This window comes from Oncorhynchus nerka, linkage group LG5 (genome assembly GCF_034236695.1).
Source record: "Oncorhynchus nerka isolate Pitt River linkage group LG5, Oner_Uvic_2.0, whole genome shotgun sequence".
In the NCBI taxonomy this organism is placed as follows: Eukaryota; Metazoa; Chordata; class Actinopteri; order Salmoniformes; family Salmonidae; genus Oncorhynchus; species Oncorhynchus nerka.
Genome location: NC_088400.1, coordinates 21017406 through 21036849, shown reverse-complemented (window position 1 = coordinate 21036849; position 19444 = coordinate 21017406). Strand labels below are relative to the sequence as shown.

The 19444-nt window shown below is 46.9% G+C and overlaps 1 protein-coding gene across 1 annotated transcript; it reads right to left on the bottom strand.

The window, feature by feature from the left end:
- Nucleotides 1–740: 740 nt before the first annotated feature.
- LOC115129212 (protein starmaker-like) lies at nucleotides 741–17913 on the bottom strand. The gene is made up of 6 exons (XM_065018450.1): nucleotides 17646–17913; nucleotides 5280–5472; nucleotides 5027–5145; nucleotides 2373–2730; nucleotides 1971–2106; nucleotides 741–1603 (listed from the first exon to the last, which is right to left on the bottom strand). The coding sequence occupies exon 6, from the start codon at nucleotides 1569–1571 to the stop codon at nucleotides 837–839; it is 735 nt and encodes a 244-aa protein (XP_064874522.1). The 5' UTR covers nucleotides 1572–1603; nucleotides 1971–2106; nucleotides 2373–2730; nucleotides 5027–5145; nucleotides 5280–5472; nucleotides 17646–17913; the 3' UTR covers nucleotides 741–836.
- Between the last annotated feature and the right edge of the window lie 1531 nt (nucleotides 17914–19444).

Genomic DNA, 19444 nt, shown 5'->3' with positions numbered 1-19444 from the left:
TGTTGTTGTTGGAGTTAGAGATGATGTCATGGTGCAGGGTGAGATATGTCAGAGAGGTGTTTTTATCTACCATGTTCTTCACTTCAAGACGTCCACGGTTCTTCAGTTCCTTCAACTCTGCCTGGAGCTCTTCCAGCTTCACAGTAAGTTCAATCGTTCCTTCGACCCCTTTGTTTTTCAATCTCTTCCTCTCCTCCTCCTTTTCACTTTCTCTCTCCTCCTGTTCTATCAAGAGCTTTGTCTTCAACTCAGCCAGCTGCTTTTTTAGCGGGAGGTTCAGCAGCATGCTTTCAGACTCCCTGTCCTCTCTCTCCCTCTCTTTCCTTTCCTCCTTCTCTCTCTCCCCTCTCCCTGTCCTCTCCCCCCTCTCCCTGTCCTCTCCCCCTCTCCCTGTCCTCTCACCCCTCTCCTTGTCCTCTCTCTCCCTCTCTTTCCTTTCCTCCTTCTCCCTCTCCCCCTCTCCCTGTCCTCTCACCCCTCTTCCTGTCCTCTCTCTCCCTCTCTTTCCTTTCCTCCTTCTCCCTCTCCCCACTCTCCCTGTCCTCTCCCCTCTCCCCCACTCTCCCTGTCCTCTCGCCCTCTCCCCCTCTCCATGTCCTCTCCCCCTCTCCCCCTCTCGCTGTCCTCTCTCTCCCTCTCTTTCCTTTCCTCCTTCTCTCTCTCCCCCTCTCCCTGTCCTCTCTCCCCTCTCCCTGTCCTCTCCCCCTCTCCCTGTCCTCTCCCCCTCTCCCTGTCCTCTCTCTCCCTCTCTTTCCTTTCCTCCTTCTCTTTTTCCCCCCTCTCCCTGTCCTCTCCATCTCTCCTGACCTTTATCTCAAGTTCAGCCAGTGCCTCCTTCAACCTCCCGTCTCTGCTCTCTCCTCTAACTCCCCCCTCCTCTCCTTCTCTCTGGAGGTCTCAGCCTGAGAGGCGTGTTTGCGGCTGAGCTGCTTGAGCCTGGTCCTGGCCTCGGCCTCCGCTCTGCGCTGGGTCTCCAGATCCTCCAGTCTCCTTTGTAACTCATCCTTAACATCCTGCAGCTCTGAACGCAGCTCTCTGTTCTCCCTCTGTAGGTCTCCCTCAGCCCCGGTGGTCTGGGCTCGGGGTTTGGAGTGGCTGGACAGGGTCTCGCTCTCGTAGTCTGTGTCGGAGCCAGCGGAGCTGGTGTGGTGGGGACTGTGGTCTGTGTCAGAAAGAGAGCTCTGTGTGCTGAGTGAGTTTTTGTCCTTGGTGGAAGCATCCTTTTCAGGGATGCAGCCATCTACTACCGACTCTACCTCATCTTGTCTCTCATTCTCTCGTTTCCTCTCCTCCCCTTTCCCCCTTTCTCCTGCCCTCTTTGTTTTGTCAGAGTCTGTGGATCCAAACGGAGTGATGTGGTCCGAGTCAATGCCCTCGCCAGGCTCTCGCTCTGTGGGGTACTTTGCTCTCTGTCCCTCGTTCCCTCTCTCCTCTCGCTCCTCCCTCGCTTGTTCCCCTCTAGCAGGTCTGTTGGTCTGAGCCGAGGGTGTGCGTGGGGTGGTGTGGCCATGTCGTGGTTGTGAGACCGGGGCAAAGCTCTGACCGGCAGGGCTAAACGGGACTGGAGCCATTGGAGCAGCAGTGGGTTGGACCGTCTTCTGGTCTGGAAAGAGGAATAGGGAAACAAACAAGAGAAAGAAGAAATGATCAACAAAATGACTTATTATCATTCAAACTGCCCTGTTAATTCAACAAAATGTTAATCATTTGGATAATCAACCAAATAGCCGGGTGTAATACCGCTGAAAGTCAACAGGTGGCAGCAGTAACAAGAATAACAACTTGTGCAGCTCAAAGGAAATGAGTGACAACAGTTTGGTGTAGGAATGATGTCACTCTTTTGTTAAGTCAAACACGTCCTGTTCAAATTTCCTAACATTGAACAGACAACAGCACTGTCTATCGTCTCTAGTCATAAAGGATAAACAACCCATTATCAACAACAGTCCTCTTTCCTCCCGCCTCCTCACCTTCTAGTTCTTTGATGCATCTGAGGGCCTCTGCCAGCTCCTCAGCCAGCTTCTTCACCTCCTCCTCCAGTCCTGTCTCTCTCCTCCTGTTCTGCTCCAGTGTTACATTCAGCCCCTCCCTCTCACACAGTGACTCCTATAGGACAGCAACAGGAGAGAAACAGCACATATTCATGAAGTCAATAACTATGTAATAACTATGCAATATCAACTACATAAACGTTTAATAACCAACCTATTCTTTATATAACAGCAGACAATTCTATAGCAAAAACCTATGGACTAAAGGATTCAGTGACTTCATAATGTGACCACAGCCTAGTTCATGCATATTAGATTGACATGTCCAGACCAAGGACACAAGAGTCTGTCCGTCTGTAGCTCATAATTGTATGTGTATACCGTTAGTTTGGTTTGTGTTTGGGCCTCTTTCTTCTGGCTCTCCTTCAGTTCACCCTCAGTCCATTTGACTTTCTCTTTCAAAGCGTCTGTACCCCTCTCCAACGCCTGCTTCTGAGGGGTCAGCTGGTAGAGAGACAGGAAGGAAGTACTCACTAAGGAAAAGGTGGGGACCGGGGAGGACTATGAGAAGATCACATATAAAAGGAAGTTGATAAAGGGAGTCTTGAGAAAAGGGAAGGGTGGGAGGGGAGTAGACACGGGAAAGCAACAAACAGGGTCTCTATCTCCCTCTCTATCTAAAGGACAGGTCCTGTCGTAAACATCCGTCTGATGAATCAGCCACGCCACATGCAGTTACCTACACAGCAGAGACAGAAGGGGAAACTATCAAACCCATCAGATACATATTAAACATGATCAAATCTTTTTTGCTTACATGAGGTAACACATTCAAACATTTGGATACACTTCCATACCATGAATAAAAACAACAGATGAAATCCCCTACAAATTGTGCAATGTCATTGTTTTCGCATGCACTGGTCTTAAAGCAACTATTCCCTGTTCATCTCCATGCTGTAAACACAAAGCCCTGAAGTCACAGACCTTCCAGCTTGGTACGTTTAACTCTCAAAGTGGCCACTTTAAAAGCAACGTGAAAGCATATTAAAAAGCTTATCAGTAATTAAACATGATGTCAATCTGATTTGAGGCAGCTAGCAAAACCATATGTACTGTAGCTCTATTGTGTTCAGTGTCTATTGGAGAGAAAGGAAGAGAATGGACGCTTCCCAAATGGCATCCTATTCCCCATCTATGGGTCCTGGTCAAAAGTAGTGCACTATAAGGGGAATAGGGTGCCATTTGGGATGAAACCAATGAATGCCTTATCAGATTGAACTAGATTAGATACAGTGTGTTTGAAAGTATTCAGACCTTTTCCCACATTTTTTTTTTACTTTACAGCCTTATTCTAAAATGGATTATATATATTGTTTCCCATCATCAATCTACACACAATACCCAAAAATGACACCTTAAAAAATCAAATAAAAATAAAAAGTTATTACATTGGAGCAAATTCATTAAAGAGAAAAAAATGAAATATCACATTTACATAATCATTCAGACCCTTTACTCAGTACTTTGTTGAAGCACCTTTGGCTGCTTCGAGTCTTGTTGGGTATGACACAACAAGTTTGGCACACCTGTATTTGGAGAGTTTCTCCCATCCTTCTATGCAGATCCTCTCAAGCTCTGTCAGGTTGGTTGGGGAGCATCGCTGCACAGCTATTTTCAGGTCTCTCCAGAGATGGTCATTCAGAGACTTGTCCCGAAGCCACTCCTGCATTGCCTTGGCTGTGTGCTTAGGGTCGTTGTCCTGTTGGAAGGTGAACCTTCGCCCCAGCAGGTTTTCATCAAGGATCTCTCTATACTTTGCTCCGTTCATCTTTCCCTCGATCCTAACTAGTCTCCCAGTCCCTGCCGCTGAAAAACATGCCCACAGCATGATGCTGCCACCACTACGCTTCAGCGTAGGGATGGTGTCAGGTTTCCTCCAGACATGACACTTGGCATTCATGCCAAATGGTTGAATCTTGGTTTCATCAGACCAGAGAATCTTGTTTCTCATGGTCTGAAGGTCTTTAGATGCCTTTTGGCAAACTCCAAGCTGGCTGTCATGTACCTTTTACTGAGGAATGGCTTCTGTCTGGCCACTCTACCGTAAAGGCCTGATTGGTGGAGTGCTGCAGAGATGGTTGTCCTTCTGGAAGGATCTTCCATCTCCACAGAGGAACTCTGGAGCTCTGTCAGAGTGACCACGGGTTCTTGGTCACCTCCCTGACCAAGGCCCTTCTCTCCTGATTGCTCAGTTTGGCTGGGCGGCCAGCTCTAGGAAGAGTCTTGGTGGTTCCAAACTTCTTCCATTTAAGAATGATGGAGGACAATGTGTTCTTGGGGGTCTTCAATGCTACAGAAATGTTTTGGTGCCCTTCCCCAGATCTGTGCCTCGACACCATCCTGTCTCGGAGCTCTATAGACAATTCCTTTGACCTCATGGCTTGGTTTTGCTCTGACATGCACTGTCAACTGTGGGACCTTATATAGAGAGGTGTGTGCCTTTCCAAATCATGTTCAACCAATTTAATTTACTACAGGTGGAATCCAATCAAGTTGTAGAAACATCTCAAGGATGATCAATGAAAACAGGATGTATCCGATCTCAATTTCAAGTCTCATAGCAAAGGGTCTGAATTTAAGTATTTCTGTTTTTTTATTGTTAATACATTTGCTAATCTGTCTAAAAACCTGTTTTGCTTTGTCATTATGGGGTATTGTGTGTAGATTGATGAGGGAAAACATTTAGAATAAGGCTGTAACATTTTTAAAAAGTGGGAAAAGGGAATGGGTCTGAATACTTTGAATGCACTGTCTTTATTGAACATATTTGTCTTACTTTTTAAACTCTGCATTGTTGGGAACAGGCTTGTAAGTGCGCAGATCACCTTACACACCATCACACCTGGGTGTGTAGCTACATGGAGATATAAGACATCCCCCCCACCCACACCCTTTGGTTGTCCTTCTCCAGATCATCTAACGCACAGTGGAGGGGTGCATGCAACCCTCAGACACACCCACCCCCTCCTCACCCTCTGGTGTTGGTTGTCCAGGTCTCTGGTGCGTTGCTGGTGCTGCAGGCGGCTGTGTTCTGTCTCTGACACTTCAGTTCCTCCTGCAGCTGCTTCACACGCTGCTCCAACGACTGGGCCTGGAGAGGAGACACACAGTATAACTGAATGTGTGATAGATGTGACTGTGTCCCTCTACCTTGCCGTCACACTCGTGTCTGTGTTTGGCAGTCACTCCCGCTGTGTGTTTCATACAGTGTGTGTGCATCCATACCCGATCACTCCCCTGTGAGATGCGCATGTGAGCGAGGCTCAGTTCATCCTCTGTAGACTCTGTTCTCTGGTGGTCAGGTCTCTCCTGGCGTTGGCTAGAGCATCCTGGGACTGTCTGAACCGCTCACACTCAGCCTTCATCTCCCCTTGTAGGCCACGCATACGCCCCTGCAGCTCGGCTACACACCTGGACACTGGAAGAGATGGGGGGAGAGAGAGAGAGAGAGAGTGGGAGAGAGAGACATGTTTAATATCATATTGGGAGAGGGGAGCAGGGATAGGAGAGAACATGTTCCCTGTTTGCTTTGGTAAGTTCTTTCTAAAAGGGTCTTGAATTTAATGACATGTATTTGAGCGAGAGTGTTAGTGATTCGTGGTAGATACGTTGTGGATGTTGTTATATGTTGAGAATGTAAACAGGGAAGTGACTGATTTATCAGATAGCTTTCAGATGGATTGTCAGAACGACTAACACATTGATTAGCACGGTAGCTGTCTGGTCTATCCAAAATCACAACCAACTGATTACAGCATTACCGCAAAAATGGAGGAGGCAAGTGGAAGAAGATAAAGAACTTGTTTGTCTGCCCTTTATTAAACACCAACATTGTCAACAAAAAAACATTAATCTCAATAAAAAAAATATATCAGTTTTACTTGAGGGCCAAAATGTTGACCACTGCGCCATACAGGTTGCAAAATAGTTGAGAAGAGATTTGAGATGTGCCGATTCCGTGGCACATGGTTTATGAAATGATACGCAAAACAACACTTGAATCAAAACTTGTTTTCAATTTAAACTGGGGGCTCCAGTTCAGATCCAGGCTGCAACACATCTGGTCGTGATTGGAAGTCCCATAGGGTGGCGCACAATTGGCCCAGCGTCGTCTGGGTTTGGCCTTCATTGTAAATAAGAATTTGTTCTTAACTGACTTGCCTAGTTAAATAAATAAAAACTATTGTACTAAATTCTTGCCACAAACATAATGTTATGTATATGGGGCATATTCAGTACCTTGCAAAAATATTCAAATATTCAACCCCCTTGGCGTTTTTCCTATTTTGTTGAATTACAACCTGTAATTTAAATGGATTTTTATTTGGATTTCATGTAATGGACATACACAAAATAGTCCAAATTGGTCAAGTGAAATGGAAAAATGTATTTGTTTTAAAAAATTATAAAAAAATCAAAAACAGAAAAGTGGTGCGTGCATATGTATTCACCCTCTTTGCTATGAAGCCCCTAAATAAGATCTGGTCCAACCAATTACCTTCAGCAGTCACATAATTAGTTAAATAAAGTCCACCTGTGTGCAATCTAAGTGTCACATGATCTCAGTAAATATACACCTGTTTTGAAAGGCCCCAGAGTCTGCAACACCACTAATCAAGGGTCACCACCAAGAAAGCGGCACCATGAAGACCAAGGAGCTCTCCAACAGATCAGGGTTGGGTTATAAAACAATAAGAAACTTTGAACATCCGACAGAGTACCATTAAATCCATTATTTAAATAAAAAAATGGAAAGAATATGGCACCACAACAAACCTGCCAAGAGAGAGCCGCCCACCAAAATGAATGGACCAGTGTCGTGGCATTTTTCTGCTTTACCAAATGAGGAGAGTTACAAACTACACACCAGTCAGAGTTACACTTAAACTACATCTTTTTTTAATAAGAGCTTTGCAATAGCCTTTTTGACTTTCAATGATGTGTCATCTCTAATGAACCATTGGAAAGTACCAACAGAAAAGTATAAAGGTCTTTAATAGCCAAGATACACCCCTCTCAACTTACACTGACGAACCACAGATTTTAGGAACAGTTCACAAAGGTTAAGATTTGTATGAAAGATATCTATAAAACACAGCAGACAGTTACTGCTGTGTCAACAGCTCTCATTGTAAAGACCAGTGTCTGGCCACCTGACTCCAGAAGGGAACCGTTTCTCCCTGATTCGGCATAGAACAGAACCATTAGCTCATGTTATCTGGAATGCTCTTTAGGCTTTATTACCCAAAGACACCGTAAATCTCCTCTGTCAGTGCTATCTCATAGAGGCCATCCTCAGTGGAACACGCACACATAATACTCTATTCTGTCGAATGTAACAACTATTATAATGTAATACAAGCATTAAACATAATCTTGCAATTTTCCACGACACCAGGCAAGGAGGGCATTAATCAGAAAGACAACAAAGAGACCAAAGATAATACTGAATGAGCTGCAAGGCTTCAGAGCGGAGATTGGAGTATCTGTCCATAGGACCACCTTAAGCCGTACACTCCACGGAGCTGGGCTTTACGGAAGAGTGGCCAGAAAAAAATAAGCAAACATGTTTGGTGTTCGCCAAAAGGCATGTGGGAGACTCCCCAAACATACGGAAGAAGGTACTCTGGTCAGATGAGACTAAAATTGAGCTTTTTGCCCATCAAGGAAAACCCTGTCTGGTGCAAACCCAACACCTCTCATCAACCCGAGAACATCATCTCACAGTGAACACAGTGAAGCATGGTGGTGGCAGCATCATGCTGTGGGGATGTTTTTCAACGGCAGGGACTGGGAAACTGGTCAGAATTGAAGGAACGATGGATGGCGCTAAATACAGGGAAATTCTTGAGGGAAACCTGTTTCAGTCTTCAAGAGATTTGAGACTGGGACGGAGGTCCACCTTCCAGCAGGACAATGACCCTAAGCATACTGCTAAAGCAACACTCGAATGGTTTAAGGGGAAACATTTAAATGTCTTGGAATGGCCTAGTCAAAGCCCAGACCTCAATCCAGTTGAGAATCTGTGGTATGACTTACAGATTGCTGTACACCAGCGGAACCCATCCTACTTGAAGGAGCTGGAGCAGTTTTGCCTTGAAGAATGGGCAAAAATCCCTGTGGCTAGATGTGACAAACTGGCAGCTGTAATTGCTGCAAAAGGTGGCTCTACAAAGTATTGACTTTGGGGGGGTGAATACTTATGCACGCTCAAGTTAGGTTTTTTGTCTTATTTCTTGTTTGTTTCACAATCAAAAATATTTTCCACCTTCAAAGTGGTTGGCATGTTGTGTAAATCAAATTATACAAACCCCCCAAAAATCCATTTGAATTCCAGGTTGTAAGACAACAAAATAGGAAACATGCCAAAAGGGGTGAATACTTTCACCAGCCACTGTAACTATCTCAGCTCTGCAGATGTTCTACCATAGAGACAGCATCAATAGATGACTTATTCTGGTATTGCCCCATGTAGCTTGTTCACAGGTTCAAGAAAAGCAACAAACAAAAACAAACATTTATTTAAAATGAATCCTACAAATAGCAATAGTCAATTGATCAACAATATAACAATACTATTAGTAAAAATATTTATCTTTAACTTACAAGTTGTAGATACTATGCGATTAAACCGGTTCAGAATTTATGTGAAACAGCACAGTTGGAAACAAATATGTTCCACGGAAATCAGAAGAGGGCAGGTTTATAGAGACAGGTGGGATGGACAGAGTAGCTGAGGGGTGGGTTATGGAGATAGGTGGGATGGACTGAGTAGCTGAGGGGTGGGTTATGGAGATAGGTGGGATGGACTGAGTAGCTGAGGGGTGGGTTATGGAGATAGGTGGGATGGACAGAGAGTAGCTGATGGGGTTGAGGGGGGTTATGGAGATAGGTGGGATGGACAGAGTAGCTGAGGGGTGGGTTATGGAGATAGGTGGGATGGACAGAGTAGCTGAGGGGTGGGTTATGGAGATAGGTGGGATGGACTGAGATAGGTGGGATGGACAGAGTAGCTGAGGGGTGGGTGGAGATGGGTTTGGGTTATGGAGATAGGTGGGACGGAGATATAGGTGGGTTGAGGGGTGATAGGGATGGACAGAGAGTAGCTGATGGGGGTTATGGAGATTGGGATGGGAGAGCTGAGGGGTGGGTGGAGGATGGACAGAGTAGCTGAGGGGTGGGTTTAGGTGGATGGACTGAGAGTAGCTGAGGGGTGGGTTATGGAGATAGGTGGGATGGACAGAGTAGCTGAGGGGTGGGTTATGGAGATAGGTGGGATGGACTGAGAGTAGCTGAGGGTGGGTTATGGAGATAGGTGGGATGGACAGAGTAGCTGAGGGTGGGTTATGGAGATAGGTGGGATGGACAGAGTAGCTGAGGGGTGGGTTATGGAGATAGGTGGGATGGACAGAGTAGCTGAGGTGGGTTATGGAGATAGGTGGGATGGACAGAGTAGCTGAGGGGGGTGGGTTTATGGACAGGAGAGGGGTGGGTTATGGAGGTGGGATGGACAGAGTAGCTGAGGGGTGGGTTTGGAGATAGGTGGGATGGACAGAGTAGCTGAGGGGTGGGTTATGGAGATAGGTGGGATGGACTGAGAGTAGCTGAGGGGTGGGTTTACGGAGATAGGTGGGATGGACAGAGTAGCTGAGGGGTGGGTTATGGAGATAGGTGGGATGGACTGAGAGTAGCTGAGGGTGGGTTATGGAGATAGGTGGGATGGACAGAGTAGCTGAGGGGTGGGTTATGGAGATAGGTGGGATGGACAGAGTAGCTGAGGGGTGGGTTATGGAGATAGGTGGGATGGACAGAGTAGCTGAGGGGTGGGTTATGGAGATAGGTGGGATGGACAGAGTAGCTGAGGGTGGGTTATGGAGATAGGTGGGATGGACAGAGTAGCTGAGGGTGGGTTATGGAGATAGGTGGGATGGACTGAGAGTAGCTGAGGGTGGGTTATGGAGATAGGTGGGATGGACAGAGTAGCTGAGGGTGGGTTATGGAGATAGGTGGGATGGACAGAGTAGCTGAGGGGTGGGTTATGGAGATAGGTGGGATGGACAGAGTAGCTGGGGGTGGGTTATGGAGATAGGTGGGATGGATAGGTGGGATGGACAGAGTAGCTGAGGGGTGGGTTATGGAGATAGGTGGGATGGACAGAGTAGCTGAGGGGTGGGTTATGGAGATAGGTGGGATGGACAGAGTAGCTGAGGGGTGGGTTATGGAGATAGGTGGGATGGACAGAGTAGCTGAGGGGTGGGTTATGGAGATAGGTGGGATGGACAGAGTAGCTGAGGGTGGGTTATGGAGATAGGTGGGATGGACAGAGTAGCTGAGGGGTGGGTTATGGAGATAGGTGGGATGGACAGAGTAGCTGAGGGGTGGGTTATGGAGATAGGTGGGATGGACAGAGTAGCTGAGGGGTGGGTTATGGAGATAGGTGGGATGGACAGAGTAGCTGGGGGTGGGTTATGGAGATAGGTGGAATGGACTGGAGAGTAGCTGAGGGGTGGGTTATGGAGATAGGTGGGATGGACAGAGTAGCTGAGGGGTGGGTTTATGGAGATAGGTGGGATGGACAGAGTAGCTGAGGGGTGGGTTATGGAGACAGGTGGGATGGACAGAGTAGCTGTGGGTTGGGTTTAGGTGGGATGGATAGCTGAGGGGTGGGATGGACAGAGTAGCTGTAGCTGAGGGGTGGGTTATGGAGATAGGTGGGGTGGGAGCTGAGGGGTGGGTTATGGAGATAGGTGGGATGGACTGAGTAGCTGAGGGGTGGGTTATGGAGATAGGTGGGATGGACAGAGTAGCTGAGGGGTGGGTTATGGAGATAGGTGGGATGGACAGAGTAGCTGAGGGGTGGGTTATGGAGATAGGTGGGATGGACAGAGTAGCTGAGGGTGGGTTATGGAGATAGGTGGGATGGACAGAGTAGCTGACAGAGTAGGGTGGGTTATGGAGATAGGTGGGATGGACAGAGTAGCTGAGGGTGGGTTATGGAGATAGGTGGGATGGACAGAGTAGCTGAGGGTGGGTTATGGAGATAGGTGGGATGGACAGAGTAGCTGAGGGGTGGGTTATGGAGATAGGTGGGATGGACAGAGTAGCTGAGGGGTGGGTTATGGAGATAGGTGGGATGGACAGAGTAGCTGAGGGGTGGGTTATGGAGATAGGTGGGATGGACTGAGTAGCTGAGGGGTGGGTTATGGAGATAGGTGGGATGGACTGAGTAGCTGAGGGGTGGGTTATGGAGATAGGTGGGATGGACAGAGTAGCTGAGGGGTGGGTTATGGAGATAGGTGGGATGGACAGAGTAGCTGAGGGGTGGGTTATGGAGATAGGTGGGATGGACAGAGTAGCTGAGGGTGGGTTATGGAGATAGGTGGGATGGACAGAGTAGCTGAGGGGTGGGTTATGGAGATAGGTGGGATGGACAGAGTAGCTGAGGGTGGGTTATGGAGATAGGTGGGATGGACAGAGTAGCTGAGGGGTGGGTTATGGAGATAGGTGGGATGGACTGAGAGTAGCTGAGGGGTGGGTTATGGAGATAGGTGGGATGGACAGAGTAGCTGAGGGGTGGGTTATGGAGATAGGTGGGATGGACTGAGTAGCTGAGGGGTGGGTTATGGAGATAGGTGGGATGGACAGAGTAGCTGAGGGGTGGTTATGGAGATAGGTGGGATGGACAGAGTAGCTGAGGAGTGGGTTATGGAGATAGGTGGGATGGACTGAGAGTAGCTGAGGGGTGGGTTTACGGAGATAGGTGGGATGGACAGAGTAGCTGAGGAGTGGGTTATGGAGATAGGTGGGATGGACTGAGAGTAGCTGAGGGGTGGGTTATGGAGATAGGTGGGATGGACAGAGTAGCTGAGGGGTGGGTTATGGAGATAGGTGGGATGGACTGAGAGTAGCTGAGGGGTGGGTTATGGAGATAGGTGGGATGGACAGAGTAGCTGAGGGGTGGGTTATGGAGATAGGTGGGATGGACAGAGTAGCTGAGGGGTGGGTTTACGGAGATAGGTGGGATGGACAGAGTAGCTGAGGGGTGGGTTATGGAGATAGGTGGGATGGACAGAGTAGCTGAGGGGTGGGTTATGGAGATAGGTGGGATGGACAGAGTAGCTGAGGGTGGGTTATGGAGATAGGTGGGATGGACAGAGTAGCTGAGGGGTGGGTTATGGAGATAGGTGGGATGGACAGAGTAGCTGAGGGGTGGGTTATGGAGATAGGTGGGATGGACAGAGTAGCTGAGGGGTGGGTTATGGAGATAGGTGGGATGGACAGAGTAGCTGAGGGGTGGGTTATGGAGATAGGTGGGATGGACAGAGTAGCTGAGGGGTGGGTTATGGAGATAGGTGGGATGGACAGAGTAGCTGAGGGGTGGGTTATGGAGATAGGTGGGATGGACAGAGTAGCTGAGGGGTGGGTTATGGAGATAGGTGGGATGGACAGAGTAGCTGAGGGGTGGGTTATGGAGATAGGTGGGATGGACAGAGTAGCTGAGGGGTGGGTTATGGAGATAGGTGGGATGGACAGAGTAGCTGAGGGGTGGGTTATGGAGATAGGTGGGATGGACTGAGAGTAGCTGAGGGGTGGGTTATGGAGATAGGTGGGATGGACAGAGTAGCTGAGGGTGGGTTATGGAGATAGGTGGGATGGACAGAGTAGCTGAGGGGTGGGTTATGGAGATAGGTGGGATGGACAGAGTAGCTGAGGGGTGGGTTATGGAGATAGGTGAATGGATGGACAGAGTAGCTGAGGGTGGGTTATGGAGATAGGTGGGATGGACAGAGTAGCTGAGGGTGGGTTATGGAGATAGGTGGGATGGACAGAGTAGCTGAGGGGTGGGGTTATGGAGACAGGTGGGATGGACAGAGTAGCTGAGGGTTGGGTTATGGAGATAGGTGGGATGGACAGAGTAGCTGAGGGTGGGTTATGGAGATAGGTGGGATGGACAGAGAGTAGCTGAGGGGTGGGTTATGGAGATAGGTGGGATGGACAGAGTAGCTGAGGGTGGGTTATGGAGATAGGGAATGGATGGACTGAGGGGTGGGTTATGGAGATAGAGTAGCTGAGGGGTGGGTTTACGGAGATAGGTGGGATGGACAGAGTAGCTGAGGGGTGGGTTATGGAGATAGGTGGAATGGACTGAGAGTAGCTGAGGGGTGGGTTATGGAGATAGGTGGGATGGACTGAGTAGCTGAGGGGTGGGTTATGGAGATAGGTGGGATGGACAGAGTAGCTGAGGGGGGTTATGGAGATAGGTGGGATGGACAGAGTAGCTGAGGGGTGGGTTATGGAGATAGGTGGGATGGACAGAGTAGCTGAGTTTTGGGTTTATGGAGATAGGTGGGATGGACAGAGTAGCTGAGGGGTGGGTTTACGGAGACAGGTGGGATGGACAGAGTAGCTGAGGGTTGGGTTTACGGAGATAGGTGGGATGGACAGAGTAGCTGAGGGGTGGGTTATGGAGATAGGTGGGATGGACAGAGTAGCTGAGGGGTGGGTTATGGAGATAGGTGGGATGGACAGAGTAGCTGAGGGGTGGGTTATGGAGATAGGTGGGATGGACAGAGTAGCTGAGGGTGGGTTATGGAGATAGGTGGGATGGACAGAGTAGCTGGGGGTGGGTTATGGAGATAGGTGGGATGGACAGAGTAGCTGAGGGGGTGGGTTATGGAGATAGGTGGGATGGACAGAGTAGCTGAGGGGTGGGTTATGGAGATAGGTGGGATGGACAGAGTAGCTGAGGGGTGGGTTATGGAGATAGGTGGGATGGACAGAGTAGCTGAGGGTGGGTTATGGAGATAGGTGGGATGGACAGAGTAGCTGATAGGTGGGATGGGGTGGGTTATGGAGATAGGTGGGATGGACTGAGTAGCTGAGGGTGGGTTATGGAGATAGGTGGGATGGACAGAGTAGCTGAGGGTGGGTTATGGAGATAGGTGGGATGGACAGAGTAGCTGAGGGGTGGGTTATGGAGATAGGTGGGATGGACAGAGTAGCTGAGGGGTGGGTTATGGAGATAGGTGGGATGGACAGAGTAGCTGAGGGGTGGGTTATGGAGATAGGTTATGGACAGAGTAGCTGAGGGGTGGTTATGGAGATATGGATGGACAGAGTAGCTGAGGGGTGGGTTATGGAGATAGGTGGGATGGACAGAGTAGCTGAGGGGTGGAGTTATGGAAATGAGGGGTGGGTTATGGAGATGTCAGGTGGGATGGTAGCTGATTCTTTATGGAATAGGTGGGATGGAAAAAGTAGCTGAGGGGTGGGTTATGGAGATAGGTGGGATGGACTGAGTAGCTGAGGGTGGGTTATGGAGATAGGTGGGATGGACAGATTAGCTTTTGGGTTCTGGAGATAGGTGGGATGGACTGAGAGTAGCTGAGGGGTGGGTTATGGAGATAGGTGATGGACAGAGTAGCTGAGGGGTGGGTTATGGAGATAGGTGGGATGGACAGAGTAGCTGAGGGGTGGGTTATGGAGATAGGTGGGATGGACAGAGTAGCTGAGGGGTGGTTATGGAGATAGGTGGGATGGACAGAGTAGCTGAGGGGTGGGTTATGGAGATAGGTGGGATGGACAAGTAGCTGAGGTGGGTTATGGAGATAGGTGGGATGGACAAGTAGCTGAGGGTGGGTTATGGAGATCAGGTGGGATGGACAGAGTAGCTGAGGGGTTTATGGAGATAGGTGGGATGGACAGAGTAGCAAGGGTGGGTTATGGAGATAGGTGGGATGGACAGAGTAGCATGGAGATCCAGGTGGGATGGACAGAGTAGCTGAGGGGTGGGTTATGGAGATAGGTGGGATGACTGAGTAGCTGAGGGGTGGGTTATGGAGATAGGTGGGATGGACAGAGTAGCTGAGGGGTGGGTTACGGACAAATAGGTGGGATGGACAGAGTAGCTGAGGGTGGGTTATGGAGACAGGTGGAATGGACTGAGAGTAGCTGAGGGTGGGTTATGGAGATAGGTGGGATGGACTGAGTAGCTGAGGGTGGGTTATGGAGATAGGTGGGATGGACTGAGAGTAGCTGAGGGGTCCTATGGAGATAGGTGGGATGGACTGAGTAGCTGAGGGGTGGGTTATGGAGATAGGTGGGATGGACAGAGTAGCTGAGTTTTGGTTTCCTGGAGATAGGTGGGATGGACAGAGTAGCTGAGGGGTGGGTTTTGGAGACAGGTGGGATGGACAGAGTAGCTGAGGGTTGGGTTATTGAGATAGGTGGGATGGACAGAGTAGCTGAGGGGTGGGTTATGGAGATAGGTGGGATGGACAAGTAGCTGAGGGGTGGGTTATGGAGATAGGTGGGATGGACAGATAGCTGAAGGTGGGTTATGGAGATAGGTGGGATGGACAAGTAGCTGACTTGAAACAAATACAACCCATATTATATGGAGATAGGTGGGATGGAAAGAGTAGCTGAGGGGTGGGTTATGGCCCTAGGTGGGATGGACAGAGTAGCTGAGGGGTGGGTTATTAGGTGGGATGCCCTACTAGCTGAGGGGTGGGTTATGAAACAAATAGATGGACAGATAGCTATTATTGGGATACAGAGTAGCTGAGGGGTGGGTTATGGAAATGGGACAACAGAGTAGCTAGGGGTGGGTTACTGGAGATAGGTGGGATGGACAAGTAGCAAACCATTTATTATGGAGATAGGTGGGATGGACAAGTAGCAAGGGTGGGTTATTGCCCTACTAATGGACAAATACAAAGCTGAGATGGACAGAGTAGCTGAGGGGTGGGTAATGGAGATAGGTGGGATGGACAGAGTAGCTGAGGGGATGCTTTAAAAGCTCATGTTCTACAATAGTTATGACTGAAAACATAATGTATATCAAAACGTCAAATTACTTTATTCTTGCTATGGAACTACTGTAAAAAAAAAAAAAATACAAATAAAAGGGCCATGTACATAACATGGACAGATGCAGACTTGCATGGGAATTACAATATTATAAACCTTATTTCTGTCATTCAGAGCACCGTGGGTGGAAGCCCTAATCAGGTTACTGGACCAAATGCATATGGGTCCGGTAAATTAAAATGCTGCATGTCAAATGTCCGGTAAATTAAAATGCTGCATGTCAAATAATTAAAATGCTGATGTAAAACATCAAAAATAAAATGCTGATGTCAAATCCCACAACCCCAGCAAATTAAAATGTCAAATTACTTTATTCTTGCTATGTAACTACTGTAAAAAAAACACCCCTCATGTGTGTAGACTGTACATGTAGCAACAAAAGAATAAGCTGTAAAAACAATGTTTATTTTGTTCTCTGAACAGTGGTGGTGGATGGGCCAAAAACAACAACACCACTGTAGCAACTGTTGGTGATTGTGAAAGTAGGACAATCCATACAGATGTCCTAAGGGGAGTCGGTCAACTGTCAATGCACTATCAGCTCTGTTTCTCAAATTACTTTGGGGTTTCACAATTCCAATGGATTCCAAGTCATGTGAAATCCATTTTGAGCTAATTTCACAGTACATTTGAGCAGTCTTGTCTCCTCTGTTGAGGAACGCAGTGTCTGTACTGAAAGGCCAGTAATTCAATGTGTCTGGAGCCATACAGGATGACACAAAGCCCATCACTGCAGCCAGCTGTCAGCCGACCAGCAGGGAAGACAATGGGGGGTATTCAGGCTAAACACACTCTCTATGACTCACACCTAAAGCAAACATTGGACTGTGTCTCCCTCTGCCCTCCTGCTGTCAAAAGGAAGCTAGCTGTCTTTACTGGTTGAACTTTAACTGCATCCTTCCTGCTCCAAACCAGCACTCAAAAAACAAATACAACCCATGTATTATTGCCCTACTAATGGAAACAAATACAACCCATATATTATTGCCCTACTAAGGGAAACAAATACAACCCATATATTATTGCCCTACTAATGGAAACAAATACAACCCATATATTATTGCCCTACTAAGGGAAACAAATACAACCCATTTAGTATTGCCCTACTAATGGAAACAAATACAACCCATTTATTATTGCCCTACTAAGTGAAACAAATACAACCCATATATTATTGCCCTACTAATGGAAACAAATACAACCCATTTAGTAACTAATGGAAACAAAACAACCCATTTATTATTGCCCTACTAAGGGAAACACATACAACCCATATATTATTGCCCTACTAATGGAAACAAATACAACCCATATATTATTGCCCTACTAAGCGAAACAAATACAACCCATATATTATTGCTCTACTAAGCGAAACAAATACAACCCATATATTATTGCCCTACTAAGGGAAACAAATACAACCCATATTATTGCCCTACTAATGGAAACAAATACAACCCATATATTATTGCCCTACTAAGGGAAACAAATACAAACCATTTATTATTGCCCTACTAATGGAAACAAATACAACCCATATTATTGCCCTACTAATGGAAACAAATCCTCAGATCATTGGAAATACTAGAGAGAGATTTGAAGCCAGACATCAGAATGTATCAAATATATGATGTTGGGACATACAGTATATGATAAACCAAGGTGCTTGGAGTGGAGTCTGGCAATAAGTGATAACAAAGGTGACAAACTGACACGTACGGTCTGTCTCTCTCCCGAGGTCCTCCACCATCCCACAACCCCCAGCATCCTGTCCTCGTCTGATGACATTGCTGGAGGGGAGAGGGAGATATGGAGGAGGATCGAGTCGTCCCCTGGTGGAAGGCTTTTGGTCGTCCTGTTCCCACGGAAACACAGCCGAGGGAGTGGAGGAGTCTGATTGGTGGGACGGACACCGGTGGGGCGTGCCCTTGGCTTGTTGTTGTGGGAACATGGGCGTGGGCGAGACGCCAGGGTCTGAGAACTTGAGCTGTTGCTGAAGGTGGGATGAAAAAGGTGGGATGAGAAAAGAGGAATGAAAACAAGTGCAGCTACAACACTGGGTTATAGAACTGGGAACACATATGGTAGGATGACAGAGAATACAGTGAGGTCAGAACATGTGTGGCTGGTTGTGCTGAGAAGGCCTCAGTTTTAGGCATTGAACTCACTCTGACGTGTAATGCTTTATTGTCCCCTTCTGTATCCCTGCCTCCCACCTACAGTTATTCTAACATGTTCAAAGTGCACATCAGAATTCGGTAAAAAGGACAGAACATCATTGCATCCTCGACTTGCATGTTCTGTTAATATGAATTATGCATGTCAAATGTCCGGTAAATTAAAATGCTGCATGTCAAATGTCCAGTAAATTAAAATGTTGCATGTCAAATGTCCGGTAAATTCAAATGCTGCATGTCAAATGTCCGGTAAATTCAAATGCTGCATGTCAAATGTCCGGTAAATTAAAATGCTGCATGTCAAATGTCCGGTAAATTCAAATGCTGCATGTCAAATGTCCGGTAAATTAAAATGCTGCATGTCAAATGTCCAGTAAATTAAAATGCTGCATGTCAAATGTCCAGTAAATTCAAATGTTGCATGTCAAATGTCCAGTAAATTCAAATGTTGCATGTCAAATGTCCAGTAAATTCTAATGTTGCATGTCAAATGTCCGGTAAATTAAAATGTTGCATGTCAAATGTCCAGTAAATTCAAATGTTGCATGTCAAATGTCCAGTAAATTCAAATGTTGCATGTCAAATGTCCAGTAAATTCAAATGTTGCATGTCAAATGTCCAGTAAATTCAAATGTTGCATGTCAAATGTCCAGTAAATTCAAATGTTGCATGTCAAATGTCCAGTAAATTCAAATGTTGCATGTCAAATGTCCGGTAAATTCAAATGTTGCATGTCAAATGTCCGGTAAATTCAAATGTTGCATGTCAAATGTCCGGTAAATTAAAATGCTGCATGTAAAATGTCCAATAAATTAAAATGTTGCATGTCAAATGTCCAGTAAATTAAAATGTTGCATGTCAAATGTCCGGTAAATTAAAATGCTGCATGTCAAATGTCCAGTAAATTAAAATGCTGCATGTCAAATGTCCGGTAAATTAAAATGCTGCATGTCAAATGTCCAGTAAATTAAAATGCTGCATGTCAAATGTCCAGTAAATTCAAATGTTGCATGTCAAATGTCCAGTAAATTCAAATGTTGCATGTCAAATGTCCAGTAAATTCAAATGTTGCATGTCAAATGTCCAGTAAATTCAAATGTTGCATGTCAAATGTCCGGTAAATTCAAATGTTGCATGTCAAATGTCCGGTAAATTCAAATGTTGCATGTCAAATGTCCGGTAAATTAAAATGCTGCATGTCAAATGTCCAGTAAATTAAAATGCTGCATGTCAAATGTCCAGTAAATTAAAATGCTGTATGTCAAATGTCCAGTAAATTAAAATGCTGCATGTCAAATGTCCAGTAAATTAAAATGTTGCAAGTCAAATGTCCATAGCTGC